This window comes from Pteropus medius, unplaced genomic scaffold, assembly GCF_902729225.1.
Source record: "Pteropus medius unplaced genomic scaffold, Ma_sr-lr_union100, whole genome shotgun sequence".
Lineage (NCBI taxonomy): Eukaryota > Metazoa > Chordata > Mammalia > Chiroptera > Pteropodidae > Pteropus > Pteropus medius.
Window position 1 is genome coordinate 815,600 of NW_024354360.1, and position 20,809 is coordinate 836,408.

At 37.5% G+C, this 20,809-nt stretch overlaps 1 protein-coding gene across 4 annotated transcripts in view; it reads right to left on the minus strand.

The window, feature by feature from the left end:
* The window catches only part of SHC3 (SHC adaptor protein 3), a 154,953-nt gene that overhangs the window by 29,020 nt on the left and 105,124 nt on the right, over window positions 1-20,809 (minus strand). For 2 of the 4 annotated variants that reach the window (XM_039852137.1, XM_039852134.1), the window contains exons 9-11: window positions 20,118-20,205; window positions 16,842-17,000; window positions 13,226-13,521 (exon numbers count right to left, since the gene is read on the minus strand). In XM_039852137.1, coding sequence (XP_039708071.1) covers window positions 13,226-13,521; window positions 16,842-17,000; window positions 20,118-20,205 — 543 coding nt within the window. Of the gene's footprint in view, window positions 1-13,225; window positions 13,522-16,841; window positions 17,001-20,105; window positions 20,206-20,809 lie in introns of all 4 variants that reach the window. The other 2 variants (XM_039852136.1, XM_039852133.1) reach the window with 1 other exon arrangement.

The window sequence follows — 20,809 nt, forward strand, 5'->3', positions numbered from 1 at the left end:
AATTACCAGGTAAAGAAAGTTTTCAGTGGACACCTATTTAACCAAGTGACCCAAGTGAACAGTCCCATGTAGCAAAATGTGATGACACACACAGCAGTATTTCTGTGATAGCACAGCCAGGATGCATGGCCTGAACCCAATAACAAGGAAACATCAGACGAACCCACACTGAGAACTCTTCCAGGTTAAAGGAGACTAAAGTGACGTGGCAACTAAATGCAGCATGTGATTCTGAATTGCAGCCTTTCCATGATCAAGGACATTCTTGAGGCAACTGCTCAAATATGAGAAAGCTCTGGAGAGTGAAGTGATGATGATTCTGATGCCTCTCTTGTGTTAAGCAGAAAAATGTATCTGTTTGCAGGAAATGTACTCTAAAGTACTTAGGGCGATGGACCATTTGAGCAAGTTATTCTCAAATGTTTCCTAAGAAAAAAGTTATTTGTACTATAATTTTAAATGATACTCCAAAATTTGACGGGGTGGGATACAGGTGAATCAAGTTTGGAATGGTATTGGCAATTTTTGCAGTCGATAATAGGAACATGGTAATTCATTAGATGTTTTTTCTCCATTTTTGTGCATTTAAAAAAAGAAGTAAAATTACTGCTAACAGAAGATGAATAGAGGAAGAAGGGAGAGAAGATAAAGGCCCAGCAGGACCACCCATCCCCTGCAGGGTTGGGGAGGAAGATGAGCAGCTGTGCCTAACACTGATGGAACAAGAAAGACTTATTTAAAGGCACAAAAGCAACCATAAGAACAACTAAAAAACTTGTCAAAAATTGAAAGAACTAGCAAAAATGAGCTAAATCTTTAGTTTTCAGAAAGAACATCAAGAAAATATACCTTAAAATATTAAATCATTGAATAGCAATTTAAGCACTATGGAGAAAACTCTGAAGAGAAAATGTTGGCTGTGCTTTTCTCTCAGAATCGAAATGTGGTGAGATAGTCTCATCCATCAGGCAAGTCATGTTTTTCCATCCATGTCTCAGACTCCCATGAAGTCAGACCAAGGACCATGAGAAGTGTGGTTGCGTCCCTGCCAGGCCATTGATGACCAGCATGCTTTCTCCATCCCTCTCTTCTCCTTTGAGCCCTGTGTTGACAAGGCAGACCTAGGAAATGGACGCTGCTTGGCACTTGAGTCACCTAACGAGCAGAGAGGCCTGACACATATGGTTGGGGTAAGTGGGGACTGAAGCTTTGCTGGGTTAAACCAGTGAGAATTCCCATTTTCTTTGTCATTGCAGCAGAGCCTAGACTGAATAATACATAAGGAATGTTAAAATACCAATGGGGCTTTTTAAGTGGAGGGGTCAGGGGACTTTGTTTCCCTAATTACTCTCAGAGTAAAATAAAAACCTGATAAAAGTGGGTGCTGAATGGTTGTTTTGTGATTTTATGAATGCAGAGCCCCAGTGTGTGCTCTTAACTGTGCCAACACCTGAGAGCACATTAATGAAGCCCATGCAACACCAAACCACTGGTGTGGCAGCAGCTTATTGAAATGCAAGCACAGTGCCGACCTCACTTTGCTGGCCCTTCAAAGTCAAAGGATGAATCAATGATAAGTGACTCAGGGAATAATTTTAGACCCAAGAAGGCTGACTAAATGATTCTGAAGATGTTGAAAAGAAAAAAGAAAGTGCTCAATCTCCGAGGCTGCACCTACAGACCCAGTCACCAGGCTCTTTCCAGCTGCTACCTCAGAGTAAGTAGCTTCAGCACCTCCCCAGAAGCTCGGAAGCCGTGCTTCCCTTGTCACCCATATCTCTAGCAACCCCACAGGCTCCCATCTTGAACAATCAGTTCACAGTGGGAAGTCACATAGGTTCCACTCAGGAATAAATTTAGACACAGAGCTGTTTTGCATCCTTATTTCTCTGAGTAATCTGTTCTGCCAAGTTTACCCCTTTATAGTCAGGGACCAACTAATTACCATGAAAATCAGATGAATAAATATTGAAGAGAATGTGTTCATCGTCTATTTTGGTGTCCTCACAGCAAGGAAGCAACATTACATTTTTAATTAAGTCTTTCATTTCCATTTTCTTTTTTAGCTAAAGCTGTCCTCCATAAGATCAATTAAACTAGATAATCAGATCCAGCAAAAGCCCCCCAAAACAACAGTTATTAGTAGGTGTGATTTACAAATTTTCTCAACTGTGCTATAAATTTCTCCTCCAAAATTAAAGTTGTATAGACAGCAAGGTGTGGGATTTGACTGACTGGACACCTGGTTTAACTATATCACCACAACTTCCTTTCCTCTTTATCTTCTACATTATCTTGATACTGGTCTGTGAATGTATATTAGTAGTAATACATATCTTTTTAAATCATCTTTTTGTCTATAAGGACCAAGTGAAAAAAATTAATAATCTTTGGTTTAAAAGATCATATAATTCAGCTAAAGTTTAACTTTTCATTTTTTAAAAATACCTAAAATTTTCAAGTAAAATATTATATTCTCATGGAATTACTTAGGTATTTTCTCTCCTGTTTTCTTTTAGATAGAAACAACTGAATTAATAGACAAGCTATGCAAATTGAAAAAACTCTGGACTGATTTTATCTGAAAAATCTTATTTCTGGTTCTACATCTGCCAATAGTACGTGACCATTAGAACCCCATGCCACTTTTTTGGGCTCTCAAATTCTGAAAAAGACTGAGATCGATCTATGAATTCATTTGTATAATGCTTGTTGAACACCTACTATGTGTCAGGCACTATTCTAGGTACCAAGGGATACTGCACTGAGCAAGACTGCTAACCTCATGAAGATTATAGTTTGGGGTGGGGTGGTTTAAATAATAAACAAATTAACAAATAAATCAGTATTTGTGTGTGATAAGTGCTTTAGGGTAAGAATAATTTAGTGTAAAGAAATAAGGGGTACCTGGGGGCTTCTATTCAAGATAAAATGGTGAGGGAAGCATTCTTTGATTTGAAGTAAATCTAGCTTATTGTAAAAGATGAGTATAACCCTATAATTCTGACACCCAAACCAGATGAGGACACAGTGATGGAAGCAAAGACAATAAAGACAGATTTCACATATGAATAGCAACTAAAAAAATTCTAAAGAAATCATTAGGTGTCCAAATCCAATAATGCATTATATGATTTCTAGTCAAGACAGAGAAGGGTTCATGCCAGGATAGAACGTTAGAAACATCTGCCAGTGTAATTCTCCACATTAATTGACTTAAGAAAAAATTACAGTATTATCTCAGTAGATGTTAAAAAGTATTTAATAAAGTTCAATGCCTACACATGATGAAAGAAATTAGGTAATTAATATGCATGAATTCCATGAGAACAAAGATTGTCCTTTTAACTGATTCACAAAATATTACAGGTTACAAAAACAATGTCTGGATTTAGTAGACATTTGGTTCATATTTGTTTAGCGAGTGAGTGAGTGAGTAAGTGAGTGAGTGAATGAATGAATGAATAAATACCTTTAAGCCGATAAGGGCAATCTACCAAAAGGTTACACCGGCCTTTTTAAAATTAATTTTATTTTTTTCATCTACAGTTGACATTCAATATAATTTTACATTAGTTTCAGGTGTACAGCATAGTGATTAGACATTTATATAATTTATGAAACACTCCCCCTGATTAGTCTAGCATCCACCTGGCATCATACATAGTTATTACAATATTACTGACTATATTCCCTATGCTGTACTTCACGTTCTTGTGACTATTTTGCAACAACCAATTGTACTTCTTAATCTCTTCCCCTTTTTCACCTAGCCTGTCAACCCCACTCCCATCTGGCAACCATCAGTTTGTTCCCTGTTATCTATGAGTCAGTTTCTGTTTTGTTTGTTCACGCACTCTGTTCTTTAGGTTCCATGTATAGGTGAGATTACCTGGTATTTCTCTTCCTCTGTCTGACTTATTTCATTAGCATAATACCCTATAGGTACATCTATGTTATTGCAAATAGTAATATTTCATTTTTCATGGCCCATTAATATTCCGTTGTATATAAGTACCACTTTATCCAATCATCGACCGATGTGCAGTTAGGTTGCTCACATATCTTGGCTATTGTATATAATGCTGCAATAAACAGAGGGATGCATATATCTTTTCAAATTAGTGTTTTGAATTTCTTCGGATAAATATCCAGAAGTGGAATTTCTGGGTTATAAGGTAATTCTATTTTCAATTTTTTGAGAAATCTCCATATTGTTTTCCAAAGCAGCTGCACCAATTTGCAATCCCACTAACAGTGAAAGAGGTTTCTCTTTTCTCCACATCCTTGCCAACACTTGAGTTTGGTGATTTATTGATGATAGCCATTCTGACAGTTTGAGGAGATATCTCATTGTGGTTTGAATTTGCATTTCTCATATGATTAGTGACATCAAGCACATTTTTATATATCTATTGGCTATCTGTATGTCCTCTTTAGAGAAACATCTATTCAGGTCTTCTGCCCATTTAATTAGATTGTTTGATTTTGGTGTTGAGTTGTATGAGTTTCTAATTAATTTTAGATATTAACGCCTTATTGGATGTCTCATCGACAAATACTTCTGTTCAGTAGTTGCCTTTCATATTGTTGATGATTTCTTTCACTGTGCAAAGACTTTTTAGTTTGACATAGTCACATTTGTTTATTTTTTCTTTTGTTTTTCTTGCTTGAGGAGATATAGCAGAAAAAATATTGCTAAAAGCGATGTCTATGTTTTCTTCTAGGAGTTTTATGGTTTTAGGTTTTACATTTAAGTATTTAATCCCTTTTGAGTTTATTCTTGTATATGATGTAAAAAGATGGGCTAGTTTTATTTTTTGTATGTATCTGTCCAGTTTTCACAATACCATTTATTGAATAGACTGCATTTACCTCATTATATATTCTTGCTTCTTTTGTCATAGATTAATTGACCATATAAGCGAGGGTTTATTTCTGAGCTCTCTATTCTGTTCCATTCATTTGTTTTTCTGCCAGTTCCATGCTATTGTGGTTACTATAGCCTTGTAGTATAGCTTGATATCAAGTAGCATGGTACTTCCAAATTTGTTCTTTCTCAAGGTTGCTTTGGCTATTCAGAGTCTTTTGTGGCTCTCTATAAATTTTAGGATTATTTTTTCTACTCTATTAAAATGCCATTGGTATTTTAATGAGGATTGCATTGAATCTATAGATTGTTTTGGGTAGGATGAACATTTTCACAATATTAATCCTTCCTAACCATGAGCATGGTTTATGTGTCTATTGATTAGCATCTTCTTCAATTTCTTTCTTCAATATCTTTTAATTTTCTGAGTATAGGTCTTTTACTCCTTTGTTAAATTTATTTTGATGCTATTGTAAATGGGATTGTTTTCTTAATTTCTCTTTTTGATAATTCATTATTGGTGTATGAAAATGTAACTAATTTCTGAATATTAATTTTGTATCCCGCTACTTTACTGAAATCATTTATTAGTTCTAGTTTTCTTTTTTTTTTTCTTTTTAGTGTAATCTTTTAGGCATTCTCGATACAATATCATGTCATCTGCAAATAACAACAGCTTTATTTCTTCTTTTCCAATTTCAATGTCTTTTATTTATTTTTCTTGTCTGCCATGGCAAGGACTACCAACACTATGTTGAATAGAAGTGTACATCCTTGTCCTGTTCCTGATCTTAAGGAAAGTGTTTTAAACTTTTCTTCATTGAGAATGATATTAGAAGAGGGTTTGTCATTTATGGCCTTTCTTATATTGAGGTATGTTCCCTCTATTCCCACTTTACTGAGAGTTTTTATCATAAGTGGATGCTGGATTGTGTCATACAATTTTTCTGCATCTTTTGATATGATCATATGATTTTTATTCTTTCTTTTGTTTGTGTGGTGTATCATGCTAATTGATTTTCTGATATCGAACCAACCTTGCATCCCAGGAATAAATTTCACTTGATTATGATATATGATCTTTTTAATGTATTGCTGAATTTGCTTTGCTAATGTTTTGTGAGGATTTTTGTATCTATGATCATTAGGTATGTTGGCCCGTAATTTTCTTTTTTTTATAATGTTTTTGTCTGGTTTTGATTCAGGATAATGGTGGCCTCATAAAATGAGCTTGGGAGCCTTCCCTTCTCTTCAATTTTGGGGAATAATGGAATAAGATAGGTATTAATTCTTTTTTGAATGTTTGGTAAAAGTCACCCATGAAGCCATCTGTCTAGGACTTTTGTTTTGGGGAGTGTTTTGATTACTGATTTAACTTTATTAGTAACAATCAGTGTGTTCAGATTTTCTGTTTCTTCTTGATTCGATCTTGGAAGATTGTATATTTCTAGAAATTTATCCATTTCTTCCAGATTGTCCAATTTGTTGGCATATGATTGTAGTATTTTCTTATAATACTCAATATTTTTGTAGTGTCAGTTGTTACTTGTCCTCTTTCATTTCTGATTTTATTTATTTGGGTCCTCTTTTTTTTTCTTGATGAGTATGGTTAAAGGTTTATCAATTTTGTTTACATTTCCAAAGAACTATCTCTTGGTTTCATTGATCTTTTGTATTGAGGTTATTTTGTTTGTTTGTTTGTTTTTACTCTATTTCATTTATTTCCACTCTTATTTTTATTATCTTCTTCCTTTTACTTTACTTATTTTGGGCTTTGTTTGATGCTCTTTTTTTAGTTCTTTTAGGTGTAAGATTAACTTTTTTTTTTTTGAGAGTTTTCTTATTTCTAGAGATAGGTCTGTATTGCTATAAATTCTATAAATTTCCCTCTTAAAACTATTTTTGCTGTGTCTCATAGATTTGGGGTCATTGTGTTTTTATTTTAATTTGTCTCAAGGTAGCTTTTGATTTCTCTCTTGAGCTCATTGTTAATACATCTATTGTTTAGTAGCATGTTATTTAGCCTACATGTGTTTGTACGTTTTTCAGTTTTCTTTTTGTAATTGATTTCTAGTTGTATATCATGTGGTCAGAGATGCTTGATATGATTTTAGTCTTCTTTAATTTATTGAGACTTGTTTTATGGCCTAACATGTCATCTATCTTGGTAAATGTTCCATGTGCACTTGGAAGAATGTATATTCTGCTTTTTGGGGGGTGAAATGCTCTAAAAATATCAGTTAAATTTATCTGTTTCTTTGTTGATTATCTGTCTGTAAATTTCTATCCATGGATGTCAAGGGGATGTTAAAGCCTCCTATAATTACTGTATTACTGTTGATTTCTCCCTTTATGTCTGTCAATATTTGCTTTGTATATTTAGGTGCTCTTATATCAGGTACATAAATGTTTGCATCATTTTTCAGAATATTTTTAATTTTTTTTATTTTTTAATTATAGTTGGCATATGATATTATATTAGTTTCAGGTGTACAATATAATGATTCGATATTTATATAACTTACAAAGTGATCACCCTGAGAAATCTAGTATCTATCTGACACCATACATAGTTATTACAATATTATTGACTATATTCCTTAGCTGTACTTTACATACTCATGACTATTTTCTAACAATTTGTACTTCTTAATTCCTTCCCCTTATTCACCTACCTCCCAACCCCCCTTCCATCTAGAAACCTCCAAAATGTTCTCTATATCTATGAGTGTATTTCTGTTTCGTTTGTTTATTTTGCTTGTTAGATTCCACATGTAAGTGAAATTATATGGCATTTGTCTTTCTCTATCTGACTTATTTTACTTAGCAAAATACCCTATAGGGCCATCCATGTTGCTGCAAATGGTAAGATTTCATTTTTTATGGCCAAGTAATATTCTACTGTGTATGTATCATCTCTTCTTTATCCATCCATCCACTGATAGACTCCTAGGTTGCCACCATATCTTGACTATTGTAAATAATACTGCAATGAACATATGGATGCACATGTCCCTTCAAAGCAGTATTTTGGGTCTCTTCAGATAAATAACCAGCAGTAGAAATTACTGTGTCCTTCTTTGTCTCTTGGTATAGCCTTTGTTTTAAAGTTAATTTTTTCTGGTCTAAGTATTGCTACTCCAGACTTTTTTCATTTCCATTTTTATGAAATATCTTTTTCCATCCCTTTCTTTCAGTCTGTGTGTGTCTTTGGATCTGAAGTGAGTCTCTTGAAGACAGCATGTGTAAGGGTATTGTTTTCTTACCCATTCGGCCATCTTGTCTTTTGATTGAAGCATTTAGCTCTTTTTCATTTTAAATACTAGTTGACAGTTATGTAGCTATTGCCACTTTATCATTCATTTTTGGTACATTTTTATTCTTCTTCTTAAAGAAGTCCCTCCAACATTTCCTGTAATACTAGCTTGGTGGCAATGAACTCCTTTAGTTTTTTCTTGTCTGGGAAGCTCTTTCTTTGTCTTTCAATTCTAATTGATTGTTTTTCTGGGTAGAGTAATCTTGGTTGTAGGTCCTTGGTTTTCATTGCTTTGAATATTTTATGCCAATCTCTTTTGGACTGCAAAGTTTTTGTTGAGAAATCTGCTCACAGTCTTACGGGAGTTCCCTTGTAGGCAACCAATTGCTTTTCTCTTGCTGCTTTTAAGATTCTCTCTTTATCTTTAACCTTTCAAATTTTAACAATGATGTATGTTGGTGTGGGCCTCTTTGGATATATCTTGTTGGGGACTCTCTGACTTTCCTGGGGTTGTATGTCTATGTCCTTCACCAAGTTAGGGAAGTTTTCCATCATTATTTCTTGAAATAGGTTTTCAGTTCCTTGCTTTCTCCTCCTTCTGGCACCCCTAGGATATGAATGTCGTTATGCTTGTCCCAGAGGCCCCTTAAACTATCTTCATTTTTTTGGATTCTTTTTTCTTGTTGCTGTTCTGATTGGGTGTTTTCTGCTACCTTATGTTCTAATCTCTAATTTGATCCTCCGCTTCATCTAATCTGTTGATTCCCTCTAATATATTCTTCATTCCAGTTATTGTATTCTTCATTTCTGACTCATTCTTTTTTGTTTTCTACCTCCATTTTTATGTTTTCTCTCTCTTTGTTAAAGTTATCATTGACTTTATCTACTCTTCCCCTAAGTTCATTGAGCATCCTATAACCAGTGTTTTAAACTCTGCATCTGGTAGATTGCTTGTCTCCATTTTGTTTAGTTCTTTTTCAGGAGCTTTGTTCTATTCTTTCATTTGGGACACATTTCTTTGTCTCTCCATTTGGGCTGCCTTCCTGTTTTTGTTACTATGTATTATGTAGGGCTCCTAAGTCTCCTAGTCTTAGTAGAACGGCTTTATGTAGTAGGTGTGCTGTGGGGTCCAGTGGCACAGTCTTCCCCGGTCACTTGAGCCAAGTGTTCAAGGTGTGTCTTTGTATGGGTTGTGTGTACCCTCCTGTTGTAGTTGAGACTTGCATGCTATTTGCATGTCAATGAGAGTGGCTGACCCTTGGGCTGATTTGTTATGAGGACTGGCCAGTAAGGGGTCGACCCTATGTAGCGTGATTCACTTTAGCAGGGCTCTGGTGCCACCCAAGATGCCCTTTTGATGTGTCATTCTCAGATGCATCCCTAGGTGGTGCTCTGGTTCTAGTCGAAGCAGGCCACTAGGTGTATCAGCTCAAGGGCCTCCTGGGACGGGCCTCGCTGCAGGCCAAGCTCAGTCGCAGCCTATGCACTTCTTAGGCCACCTTGCAAAAGTCACCAAGCAATCCAGAGATGACTGACATCTGTGCTGGGCTTAGAGATGCCTGAAGAAGCCAAACCAAGAACTGAGGCCAGCTGCTGCTAATGCCGGGCTTGGGGATGCTCAGAAAGAAGTATGGGACACACTAAGGTTAGATGATGTTCGTTTGGGTTTTGCAAAACTTTGAGAGATTTTTAGGAAAGTCCGCAGCATGAGCCAAGACCCACCATTTGTAAAAAGAAAAGAAAAAGAAAAAAGAAAAAAGAAAGAAAGAAGAAAGAAAAAGAAAAAAAAGAAAAAGAAAAAGAAAGAAAATTCAAGCAACTTGGGTGTATCCGGCCGTTGGGGAGTGGCCTGGGTCTGGGGAATCACTGAGGGTGAATAACTAGTGCTGATGGAGCCTGGGGAAGGATATGATGGCCACGGAAATTCACACTCCAGAAAGGGTGAAGAGTCAACAGTTGACCGAATATCAACACTGCCACTACCCCATTCTGTGGGAAAGCTGCCCTCCAGCTCGCAGCTGCATGTCTGTGACCTACAGCCCCTCTGTCTTACTCAGCCACAATCTATTCTGATTTACACAGCCAGAGGTTGTGGAGACTTCTTGGCACTGGAACCTTGGGCTGAGGAGCCTACTATTTAGTCATGATCCCTCACTCCTGCAGAGAGACTTCTGCAGCCAAGATATCCTTCCTGATTCTCAACCACCACATACAGTTGTGGGACTGGCCCATTTTGCATTTCCACCCCCTCCTAACAGTCTTGAGGTGGCCTCTTATATATGTCCCTAGTTGTAGAATTTCTATTCAGCCAGATCTCAGGCAACTCCCAATAATGATTATTCTGTAGTTTCATTGTAATTTTGATGTGGTCGTAAGAGGAGGCAAGTACAAAGTCTATCTTCCACGCCATCTTGACCAGAAGCCCTTCATCAATTTAATAGAATGAAATCTCAAACATTCCTATTCAGGCGGGGAACAAAACAAGCATGCCAATCCTCAAAGGCACGCTGGTCAGCAAGGTGGGGTGAAAACATTTAAGGACAGGAATTGGAAGGCAAGGGAAAAAACTGTCAGTATTTACAATGGCATGACTGTTGTTCCAGTAAAACCACTGCAATCAGAAAAATTTCTGGGTACAAGATCACACAACATTTCTCTCCCTGCAGCAATAACTGTTGAGAAAAAAACTAAAAATAACATACCACATACAACAGCAACTAAAACTAGACACCCTAGGAAATGACCTAACAAAGGAAACAGAAGAACTTTCTGAAGAGAATTTTAAAATTCTAACCGAGGACACCTTATAAACTACATAAGTGGAGACATATACCATGTTAATGGATATGAAGATTTAATATCGAAAAAATGTCAGCTTTTCCAAAATTAATTTATAAACTCAATGAAAGTCCAATCAAAACTCCAGCATTTTTAATTTTTTTGACAACTTGATGAAGTGAATCTAAAATCACAACAAAGAAGAATAAAGGTCTGGGAATAGCTAAGTCTACTTGTAAAAAGGAGAATAAGAGGAAGGATTCATACCACCAGAGATTAAGACAGTTTGAAAGACATAATGATCAATATAGTGTAGTAATTGCACAAGGAATAAAATGTCAGATCAATGGAACAAATTGATAGGCCAGAAACAGGCCTATGACACAGAGAACTTAGTACGTCATAGAAGGATCATCAGTACTACAAAGAAAAGATGCGCTATTTGGCAAATGGTGATAAAAGAGTTGGCTCACTACATGGAGATTTAAAAAATGTTGGGTCCTTATCTTAAATCATCTTCCAATGTAACTTTAGTTATAATTGAAATGCAACTGTGAAAGATAAAACTATAAAGCTAATAGGAGAAAATATAACAGAATACAGTATATATGCCATTTGTAGGTGAGGAAATCTTTTAAAACTCAAAACATAAAATGTAATGAGGAAAATAGATGGATTTGGCTATATTCCAAAGAAATACCTCTATTTGATGAAGAATGTCTCAGAGAAAATTATCTGATAAGTAAAAACTGGGAGAAGTACACACGGAAATTCTATGGCTGAAAAACTCAACAAGAAAGCCCGATAAGATTAGAAGAGACACATGGGGAAAAGATAGGAACATAAAATGTACAGGAGAAACCTGTGCATGAAGTGCAATCAAAGAATTGTATGGCAAAATGACACATCATTTCACTCTTCACTCATACCAGATAAGCAAATCTAGAGGGATGATATAAAGAAAGAGGAGGAGGGGGACACTCTCATGCTCTATTACTGAGCACATAGGTAGTGCAGCCACTCTGGAAGCAAATACAACTCCTAGTGAAATCAAATGCATGTATATCCTATGACCAAAAACTCTCCACTCCTGGAATATGCCCCAGAGAGATTGTCCTAGGTACAAGGGTAAACATGTGCAAGTGTTTGTAGTGTGCTTTCAGTGCCTCATTTCTTCATTAGAGAGCTCAGGAAGTGATGTGCAGACCATGTATATAGGGATTCTCAGGGAGCCCACCCAAGTAACTCTTCAGTATACAGAAGGCACCTTTGACAGACCTCAAAAATGTACCAAAGGGGGGAAAAAAGAAATGAAATGGAATTTGTGGAACAATATCATGTTTGCAAATTTCTAAAAATGCACAAACACAAACTATGTATATTTCCCCATATATTTTAAGAAAATACACACAACGAAAGAAGGTAAATTGGAAAGATATACATTATATTCATAGGAATGGTTTCCCAGGTGGAGAGGGGAACAGGAGGTGCAGAGATGGTGTCTAGAAAGCTAAGTTTAGTGGACAACTAATTCTGTCTAGACACCTGAGGTAACAAATCATCTCAGGCAACACCACTCCTTCTCCAAACATACAATGTTAAATTGTGTTCACCACGTACAGCTGAAGACTAATCCTTCATCCCTACCTATCAATCAAAATAATGCAGTGTTCTCAACCACTGCTTAGAAAGCTCGACCTGCTTCTTTGTTTTCACTGGATAAAAGATTTTAAACAACAATCCTGAAATTTACTCAATGGTTAGTTTAATATAATTACATTCACTAAACTTAGCATTTCTTGGACTGTGCCAGGGTGAAGTCAAATCTAGTTATTGACTGGAAGATGGGCTATTCAGTCAAACATACAGAATTATTCAGACACAATTGTACTGCTGAACTCGCTGTCATGAGGCATTACTTCTCTGATTGGGAAACCACGAGACTGATGAATAAGGGTTTACTTACTGCTTCATCCCATGCTACAACCTGCAAAGAAAACCTATGATTCACCTTCTAGAGGTATTTGAGAGAAATATTAAAAACTGCACTCCTTTGTGCCATATCAGTGTATTTGGGAGAAAAACTTCATCAGTTTTTGTATTTATTTTAAACGACACAAGAATAAGTCTTTTTGCCTGGGCTCTGGTGATTTTCCAAGTTTTACAACTTGCAGAGGGTCCTGACCATGGACTCCCATAGCCCAGCTCTGGCCTGAAAGCATTAGTCCCCTGTGCTTAGGCTCAGAGTCCTGGAGGAGTGCCGTCAGGACTTTAGCAGGCACATGTGGGTAAAGGAAGGAAAGCAGTTGCCCTGTACTCACTGTGCCTTCCGGATCCACGAGTAGCAGATGCTTGGCCTGGCCATCGTGCATGCCAGTGAGAACGAAGGAGCCCAGGTTGGTGGTGCTCTTCCTGACCAAGAAGTCTCCGTCTCGCTTCAGCAGCCCCTCTGCCTCCTTCCTACTCATCTCCCCTTGGTACCAAGGCTCTGCTTTCAGCTCTTCCAGCATCTTGGCATCTGGAGCTCTGGGTGAGATGGGGCTGATGCACTCCACAGATGCTGCTTTGCTCAGCACAGGTCCCATGGACTGGTTCTTGAGAGCATCTTCAAAAGGTTCTGTCAATAGCATTTGCCAGCAAAAGGTCAATCCAAGAAGAACAAATGATAAGCAGTACAATGTAAGGAATGGGAATGCAAAGGCAACTCTACCAGAAGAAAGAACTGGAGACAAATCACAGGCTAATAATACAACAAGACTCATCATAACAAGCATTTGAAAGCAAAGCCCAAATCTTGGCATGACAAGTCTGCTTTCCTAAGGCAGCTGGGCATTGTGCCTCATGCCAAGTATTCGAACACACCCAAGCTGGTTAGAATGACTTCAGTTCTGCATGCTGCAGGAGGCCATGCATGTTACACACCATCTACTTTCTCTGAAACATTGGCTAGCCTCTTTAACAAATATATTCTCTTCTGAATAAAAGCCTGCCAGTCTCAAAGGAAATACACAAAGGGAAACACAAGTTGCTAGGTTTTGATTTTGTGCAAAACCTATCAAGTGTTTGTTTCAAAATCTTTGGATTGAGTAAATTTTTAAAAGAGAATGAAAATGACATTTGTTGGGTGCCTTTTTTGTGACTTGCCCCAGGTTAGGAGCCCTACCTTCCCCTGACCTTCACTTGTTTCCCTGTGGAAAAGGTTCTTGTGTAAGTGTCTAGGACTGAGCTTGACTTCAGGCCCTTCAGAACATACCTCTCGCCACAGGGCATTAGTGAATGGTAAGACTGTTGCTCTAACAAAAAATATCAGTGGCAAAGATGTCACCAGATCTGCCTAATTAAATCTGTTCAATTTTCAAATAACATAATTGTACAAAAGCACTATGAAAAATTTGTGCAGTGCTATGCAAGTGTACAGTATTATAATGATTATTTAGGACCACACTGCTAACCCAATAGAAAGCAAGCGCCACAAGAACAAGAACTGCATCCTCCTGGGCTCAAGTACATCCCCAAAGTCCAACATTGTTCTTCGGATATAGTTCTGACCCTATAAATAGTCAACAAATGCTGTAAAATAAGACTAATTGTTAGTAGAGGGTGGGCAAAAGTGAGGTGAAAAAATAAAACCAAAATAAAGTCATTCTGACACTTGCTAAATCATTTACATATTTGGAGAGAAAAAGAAGTTAAAACTATTGATTAAAATTTGATTTTTTTATCCTATCTTTTTCCTGATTACTTAGAGTAGTTAAAATTTATATTATACTGTTCTACGTCATTATCATCACCATTACCATCATCATTACCACTATCATCACCATCATTACCTTTGCCATCAGCACAATCGTTATTTAGCTCCAGTGGTTCAAGATAAACAACTTAGACTGCTGCCTTTATTTTTCATACTTTTTATTAGGTACTGCCTCCCAGGGCTCTTTCTTCTTTTTGTCTCCTCTTTTCTGGTTTTGGGAGCAGTAGTAAAAATTGCCGGATAAGAAAATGGTGGCTCTGATTTTTATTTTTTCCATCTTAAACTCCAGCTCAGTCTAACTCTCCTCAGGCTCTGGGGCCATAAATCACTGGTAAACTGGATAAATTAAACAGTAAAACTGTCTGATGACAAATATAACTAAACTGCAGTTGGGAGACATTGTTACAACTGGAGCAGAGGCTCAGAGAGCCACTACTTTGCTCTGCATCTTGGGACAGTAACATCATACCACCTAAGATGTTGCCACATTATTTTAAGTGAAGGGATTGGATTAGATGATCTTTAAGGTGCTTCCAAACACGGAGAATCTACAGTTATTCTGGTTCTAGTGACTTTTGTAAGTCAGAATGGGAGTTCGGTGTCTGGGAAACTAAAGTGGCTGAGGAAAAATAGATTTTTGTTATCATGGTGCCTCCTAATCATAAAAGGACTCAACCCTCTCCTCACTCACATATAATATCGCAAATAGCAAGTGTGACTGGCAAGGTTGCCTTTACCAGTAGTAACATAACTTAACCTCTAGGATTCTGTTTTCTCATCTGTAAAATAGGGATAGTAATAGTCATAGTCATAGTCATAGTCATAGTCATAGCTATAGCCATAGTCATAGTCATAGTCATAGTCATGGTCATAGTCATAATAATAACAGTTTTGTGTTGCTTAAACATGGGGATATATTCTTAGAAAGATGTAGTAAGGCAATTTTGCCATTGTGCAAACATCACAGAGTGCACTTATACAAACATAGATGGTACTTTCAGAGGACTGGCAGCACAGCAGGTTTGTTTATACTAGCATCACTGCAAACATGTGAGTAATGCATTGTACCATTATGACATTAAGACAGGAATGATGTCACTAGGTGACAGGAATTTTTCAGCTCCATTATAATTTTATGGGACCATTGGTGTATATATGGTCTGTAGTTTACACAAACGTCTTATATGGTATATGACTGCAACAATAGTATCTACCTGTAGGACCATTGCAAAACTTAAATAAAATAATAAGTGCATAGCACATGGTAGAAATTTGTTAAATGCTAGTCTCCTTCCTTCTTTAGCCTGTAATTTTGGATTTGAAAAAAATTGGGGGGATATAGAGCTCTTTGTGAGCTTGAGAAATTCTTCCAAAATTCCTTAACAACAGTTTTTACTTCCATTAATCAGTTCATGGATGATTTAATTTTCTCAATGTTTTCAACAAGCAGAAGGTCTATGGTTCACGATATTGCTATCTAAGTAGTTTCCTGTCTCTCTTTTTATCTTGTCTTATTTTTCATCAGAGCACTTGTCACTACCTGGTAATATATAGTGATTATTTAAGCTCCATAAGAATAGGGACTTTGCTTATTTTGTTTTCCCCTATATCCCAGTAAATAGAATGGTATATGATGCATGCTAGATGCTCAATGGAGAGGAGTAAGGGAGAGAGAAAGAATGAGAGAAAAATGAGAAGGAGGTACATGCATACAAGAGGGGCGTGCTGTAGTTTCTTGGTTACATGTTGGTCTTGATCAACAGACTGAGAGCACTGCAAAAGACAGTGACCATAGCACTTCATCTTGGCATCCTTAGCAACTGAGACAGCAATTGGCACACAATAGCCAATTAATATTTAAGAGAATAAATAAATGAGTGCATTTATTTATGTATACTCTTTGTCTCAATGAATGTGCAGATTTTCAAGAGGAAAGTTAATGCCAAAAAGAGAGGGAGATTGCTTCGTCTCTGGATTACAGAAAGGGTTATAATCTCAAAGCAGAGGCTGGCCAAGTTCAAAACCTTGAAAATCCCACTCATAACCCAGAAGAGTGCAGGTAGTTATCACTGTTAATTAAAACTCAGCTACCGGAAAATCGGTAATTGCACAGATTTCCAATAAAAGGCAGCGTCAAAAACCAACTTAAAAGAAAAGAAAACAAGAGGCAAATGGAAACCCACTCATGTCAAAGAGGTCCTTCCTTGGGCTGCTCTCTGCGCTGCTGCTGGCAGATGGCCCAGCCTGCAGTGGGAAGTGCTGGGTGTTCACGTAGGTAGGGGCTTCTCCCGTAGGGGCCACATGCGCTTTCCCTTCTGGCATGCTGTAGATGTCCACAGACCCTGCAACAAGAAAACAAGCCCTCTTTCCTCTTCTGACGGTAACGCTGCTTGTGCATTTATAGTTAAGCCACCCAGCATTTCACAGAGAAGGTCCTACAGGCTATCCATAAGAAAATTCTTCCTGCAGATCCCTATCAGATTAATCTCCTCTTCTGATCCTGTCTCACACAGTTTTGTTCTGGCTAGGACTCACTCCACACCTTCATGTCAAAATGGGAACTGCCAGCGCATTACAGCAGATACCCACGACAGTGTCGTTACCAAGACTCTGGCCCCCTGCCCTGGCCTGGTGAGTAGAGTAGGCCATGCCTTGGTCTGCTCAAACCCTTAACAAAGGCCTTGAGCTCAAGCAACCAAGGAAAAGAGCAACAAGCTTTATTTTAATTGCCCTTTTTTTTCCTTTTAAGTGTAAGTGAATGCTTTGTAAGTTAACCTCATTCCAGCAATGCAATACAAGTGCTACAACCCCGTTTTAGGAAGTTACTACCTAATGATCTGAGACACCTTCCTTATAAAACAGAGCCTTGCAGCCCCTGGCTCCACAAAGGAGGCCCAGAGTGGGTGCATGATTAAGGTTCCTATCCCCCAGGCAGTGCCTCTATGGCACTTTACAGTTGGCCCAAGACTGTGCCCAGGCTGGGCCAGTGATGCCTGCTATTGTCACCTGAAGAGAGTGAAGGGTATTGCCCGATCACACCTGCTTGGGTCACTATCCAATTTCTTTTACAGGATCCTTGTCTCTAGCACACCGTACAGGCATATTCTCAAGATGGTCTTTTAGTATTCACATCTCTGGAGAGAGGTTACCTTTCATACCCTATTGGCAGTGGGATGTTGAAGCCAGCTCAAACTAGCAGGCGAGAATTGCCTCAGGGCTTTTTAAGAAACTTTCTCTAGAGCCCATTGTTGGACTTTAGGCAGCACATCACTGTCCACCCGTACAGTGGGAATGTAAATATCCTGCTAAAATCCTTCTGGGGGAGTGTCTCCAGCAAAGACGTGACCTGTCTCTAGTCCTATTCTTGCACTTGACTTGACCAGTCTATGTTTCACAGACTGTTCCTAGGTTATGTCCTATTTAGCAGCAGCTATCTGTAGTTCACTCATGTGTGCATTGCAAGCAAATCAGTTTGTAAGAAGAATTTTACAAACTAATTTTAAAAAGGAGAGAATTAAAAGTCCAAATGAATAACTTTCCTGACAACAGTCCTTTCCCACTTACACAATGGCAGATGTTGATCTGGGATAGGTGGACACATACACCATGGCAGTACCAAGAGTCCATTTTCATTTAAGGGGAAATAGCTGACAGTGAATTAATAAGGGAAATTCTTATTTGTTCAATGAAAAAAGATATTTATTGCTTTCAAATGAGAATTTGAAATTTATTAAGAGTTATGAGTCTCAAATTCCAGGACAGAAACTTACATAAGGCTCATTTTTGCCATAATGAATCTTTTATATTGCCTGTTCTTGACCTGATCAGAGTAATTTTAATATACAAAAAGATCTCATTTTTAAATAAACCTAATCTTTTCTCAATAAATAAATTTATTATGTAAATAATGTGTCTCTTTTAGTCTTTAGCAGTTATTATAGGTCTAGGTACACATAAGTTATATAAATACATTTTAAATGTATGTAGAACAAAGATGAAGACAGTAAAAAAAGTGTCTCTGATAAAGTTATAAGTTTGATTTGCTATTTCTATCTTACTCTAAGGTAGAGCCAGGTGGTGGCTTCTGCCAGGACTTATACTCAGTTGACTAGGCCAGCACTAATGGGTCATTTTTCAGGTGGGGCAAACAACATGTGAAATTCTCTCACAAGGGGGAACTTTTAAAAATTTATTGCCATTAACTCCCAGCACAAATGGCTACAATGAAGGAAAAAGCCTTAACATTAAATCTATAAATGGTTAAATTTACATATATAGAAGCATAAGTTGAATCTTAACTCATTCGTCACTCCATCTCCTTCAGACCCTGCGGTTTGTAGCCATGACCCCAGAGCTATTGAATGAATTATGGAAATGTTTGAGGAGGGGAAATGTTTTAAATTAAACCTTCAAAACACACACACACACACACACACATCACACACACACATACCATAATAGAAATAACTGTTTAGAGACAGAGACTTTAAGCTACAGTTAGTTGTGTCTAACTGCTAACTTTGTCGTGTCTAAATTATTTTTAATGTGAAATGTAGGTGCATATTCATCGATTCAATAGCATGTGGAAGTGTCCTCTAAATGCAGCCAGGGCATGTGAAGGATGTATCCCTGGCATCATCTCTGCCTAGAACAGGTGTCACTCTACTCTTCTTGAAGTTGATCCTGGATAGGGGGACAATGGGGATGCCAGGAAGGGAAAGCTACTAGTTCCTGTTAGGAACCACTGGGGAGCTTAGGGACTCCATGTAACGCACTTCAGAGTCCCCCTACCAACTACCACTTGAAATGAGTGGAGATGCCTCTAGAGAGGTCGATTCTTCAGCTCTCCTGTCAGAAGAAAATCTCCAGAGTGCTTGTGAACAGTAAGTTCTGAGAGACATGAACTGATCCTTGTGCCAGGAGAGGCAACAGCTGATATGTAGTAGTGGGCACCCCACAGCCCTTATTTTACTTCTTTGATCTGGTCAGGAATCTGCAATCCCACCCTCAGCAGATTTTTCTAGTGGGTTCTCAGTAAATGAACTATCCAATGGGGAGACATTACTTTATTTTTGTTTTATTTTTTAATATGAATATTCATATCAACTTTATTTGTAATGGCCACAAATTGAAAACAAATATTAATCAACAGGTAAATAGTATAGGGTATTCACACAGTGGAATACTAATTAGCAATAAAAAGAAGGAATAAACAATACATGAAGCAACAGAAGTGAATCTAAAAATAGTTTAGCTGAATGAAAATAAGTCAGAAAAAAAAAGAATGCATAATATATAATTACATGTATATAAAATTCTGGAAAATGCAAACTAATCTATATCTGGTTATAAAGCAAATAAATGGTTTTGTAAGAATGGAGGAGGGGCAAGGAAGACCAGAAAGTAGCAAATGACTTCTATATTTTTATGTTTCTCACCCTCCTTACCTTGCCTCTCACCTTGCCTGATGGGTGTTTGCTGCCAGTCTTCACCAAATAGCTCTCCTAAGTGTCTTCCCTGGTAATAAGTTTGCTCTTTTCCTGCAAACTATGGACACATGTAAATACACAAAGAGAAAAAAATTATGTTCATCTTATTTTCCCATCTCCAAAAGCCATAACACAGTAGATGGGACTGCAGCAGTCAGTTGTTTTCATCCCTGATTACACTCAATTTTCTCTTCATGCCTCACAGTTGGCATTAAGATTTGGGAAATAAGTTTGTATGAGTATGAGGAAGCATCTCATCAAAATTATGCTCTTTTTGCATTTCCCCCACAATGTTCCCCCCCCACTCAAGTTTGAGCATGAATTGAGCTCTTCTACATGCAGCAGCATCACTCGACATGCCCTAAAATAAATTTCAGTTAGAGTGTCTATGTGTCAGAACATACTGCCCACCTAATACATCTGAGCAAGTCTACCCAGTTAATTCCCTCCATGTCAGAGCTACTGACACTTGATTTCAATGTTATGTTTGACAGTTTTATTAGTGTCATAATCATTCACATAAGGTTAATGCCATGAAAAAACTCTCTCTAACAAACTAGAGATACTATCACTCTAAAAAGCAATTGCTTTACTAGAATTTTGAGTTGGAGGGAAAATTAGGAAATTAACTAAAACAGAAAAGTTCACAAAATTCTCACCAT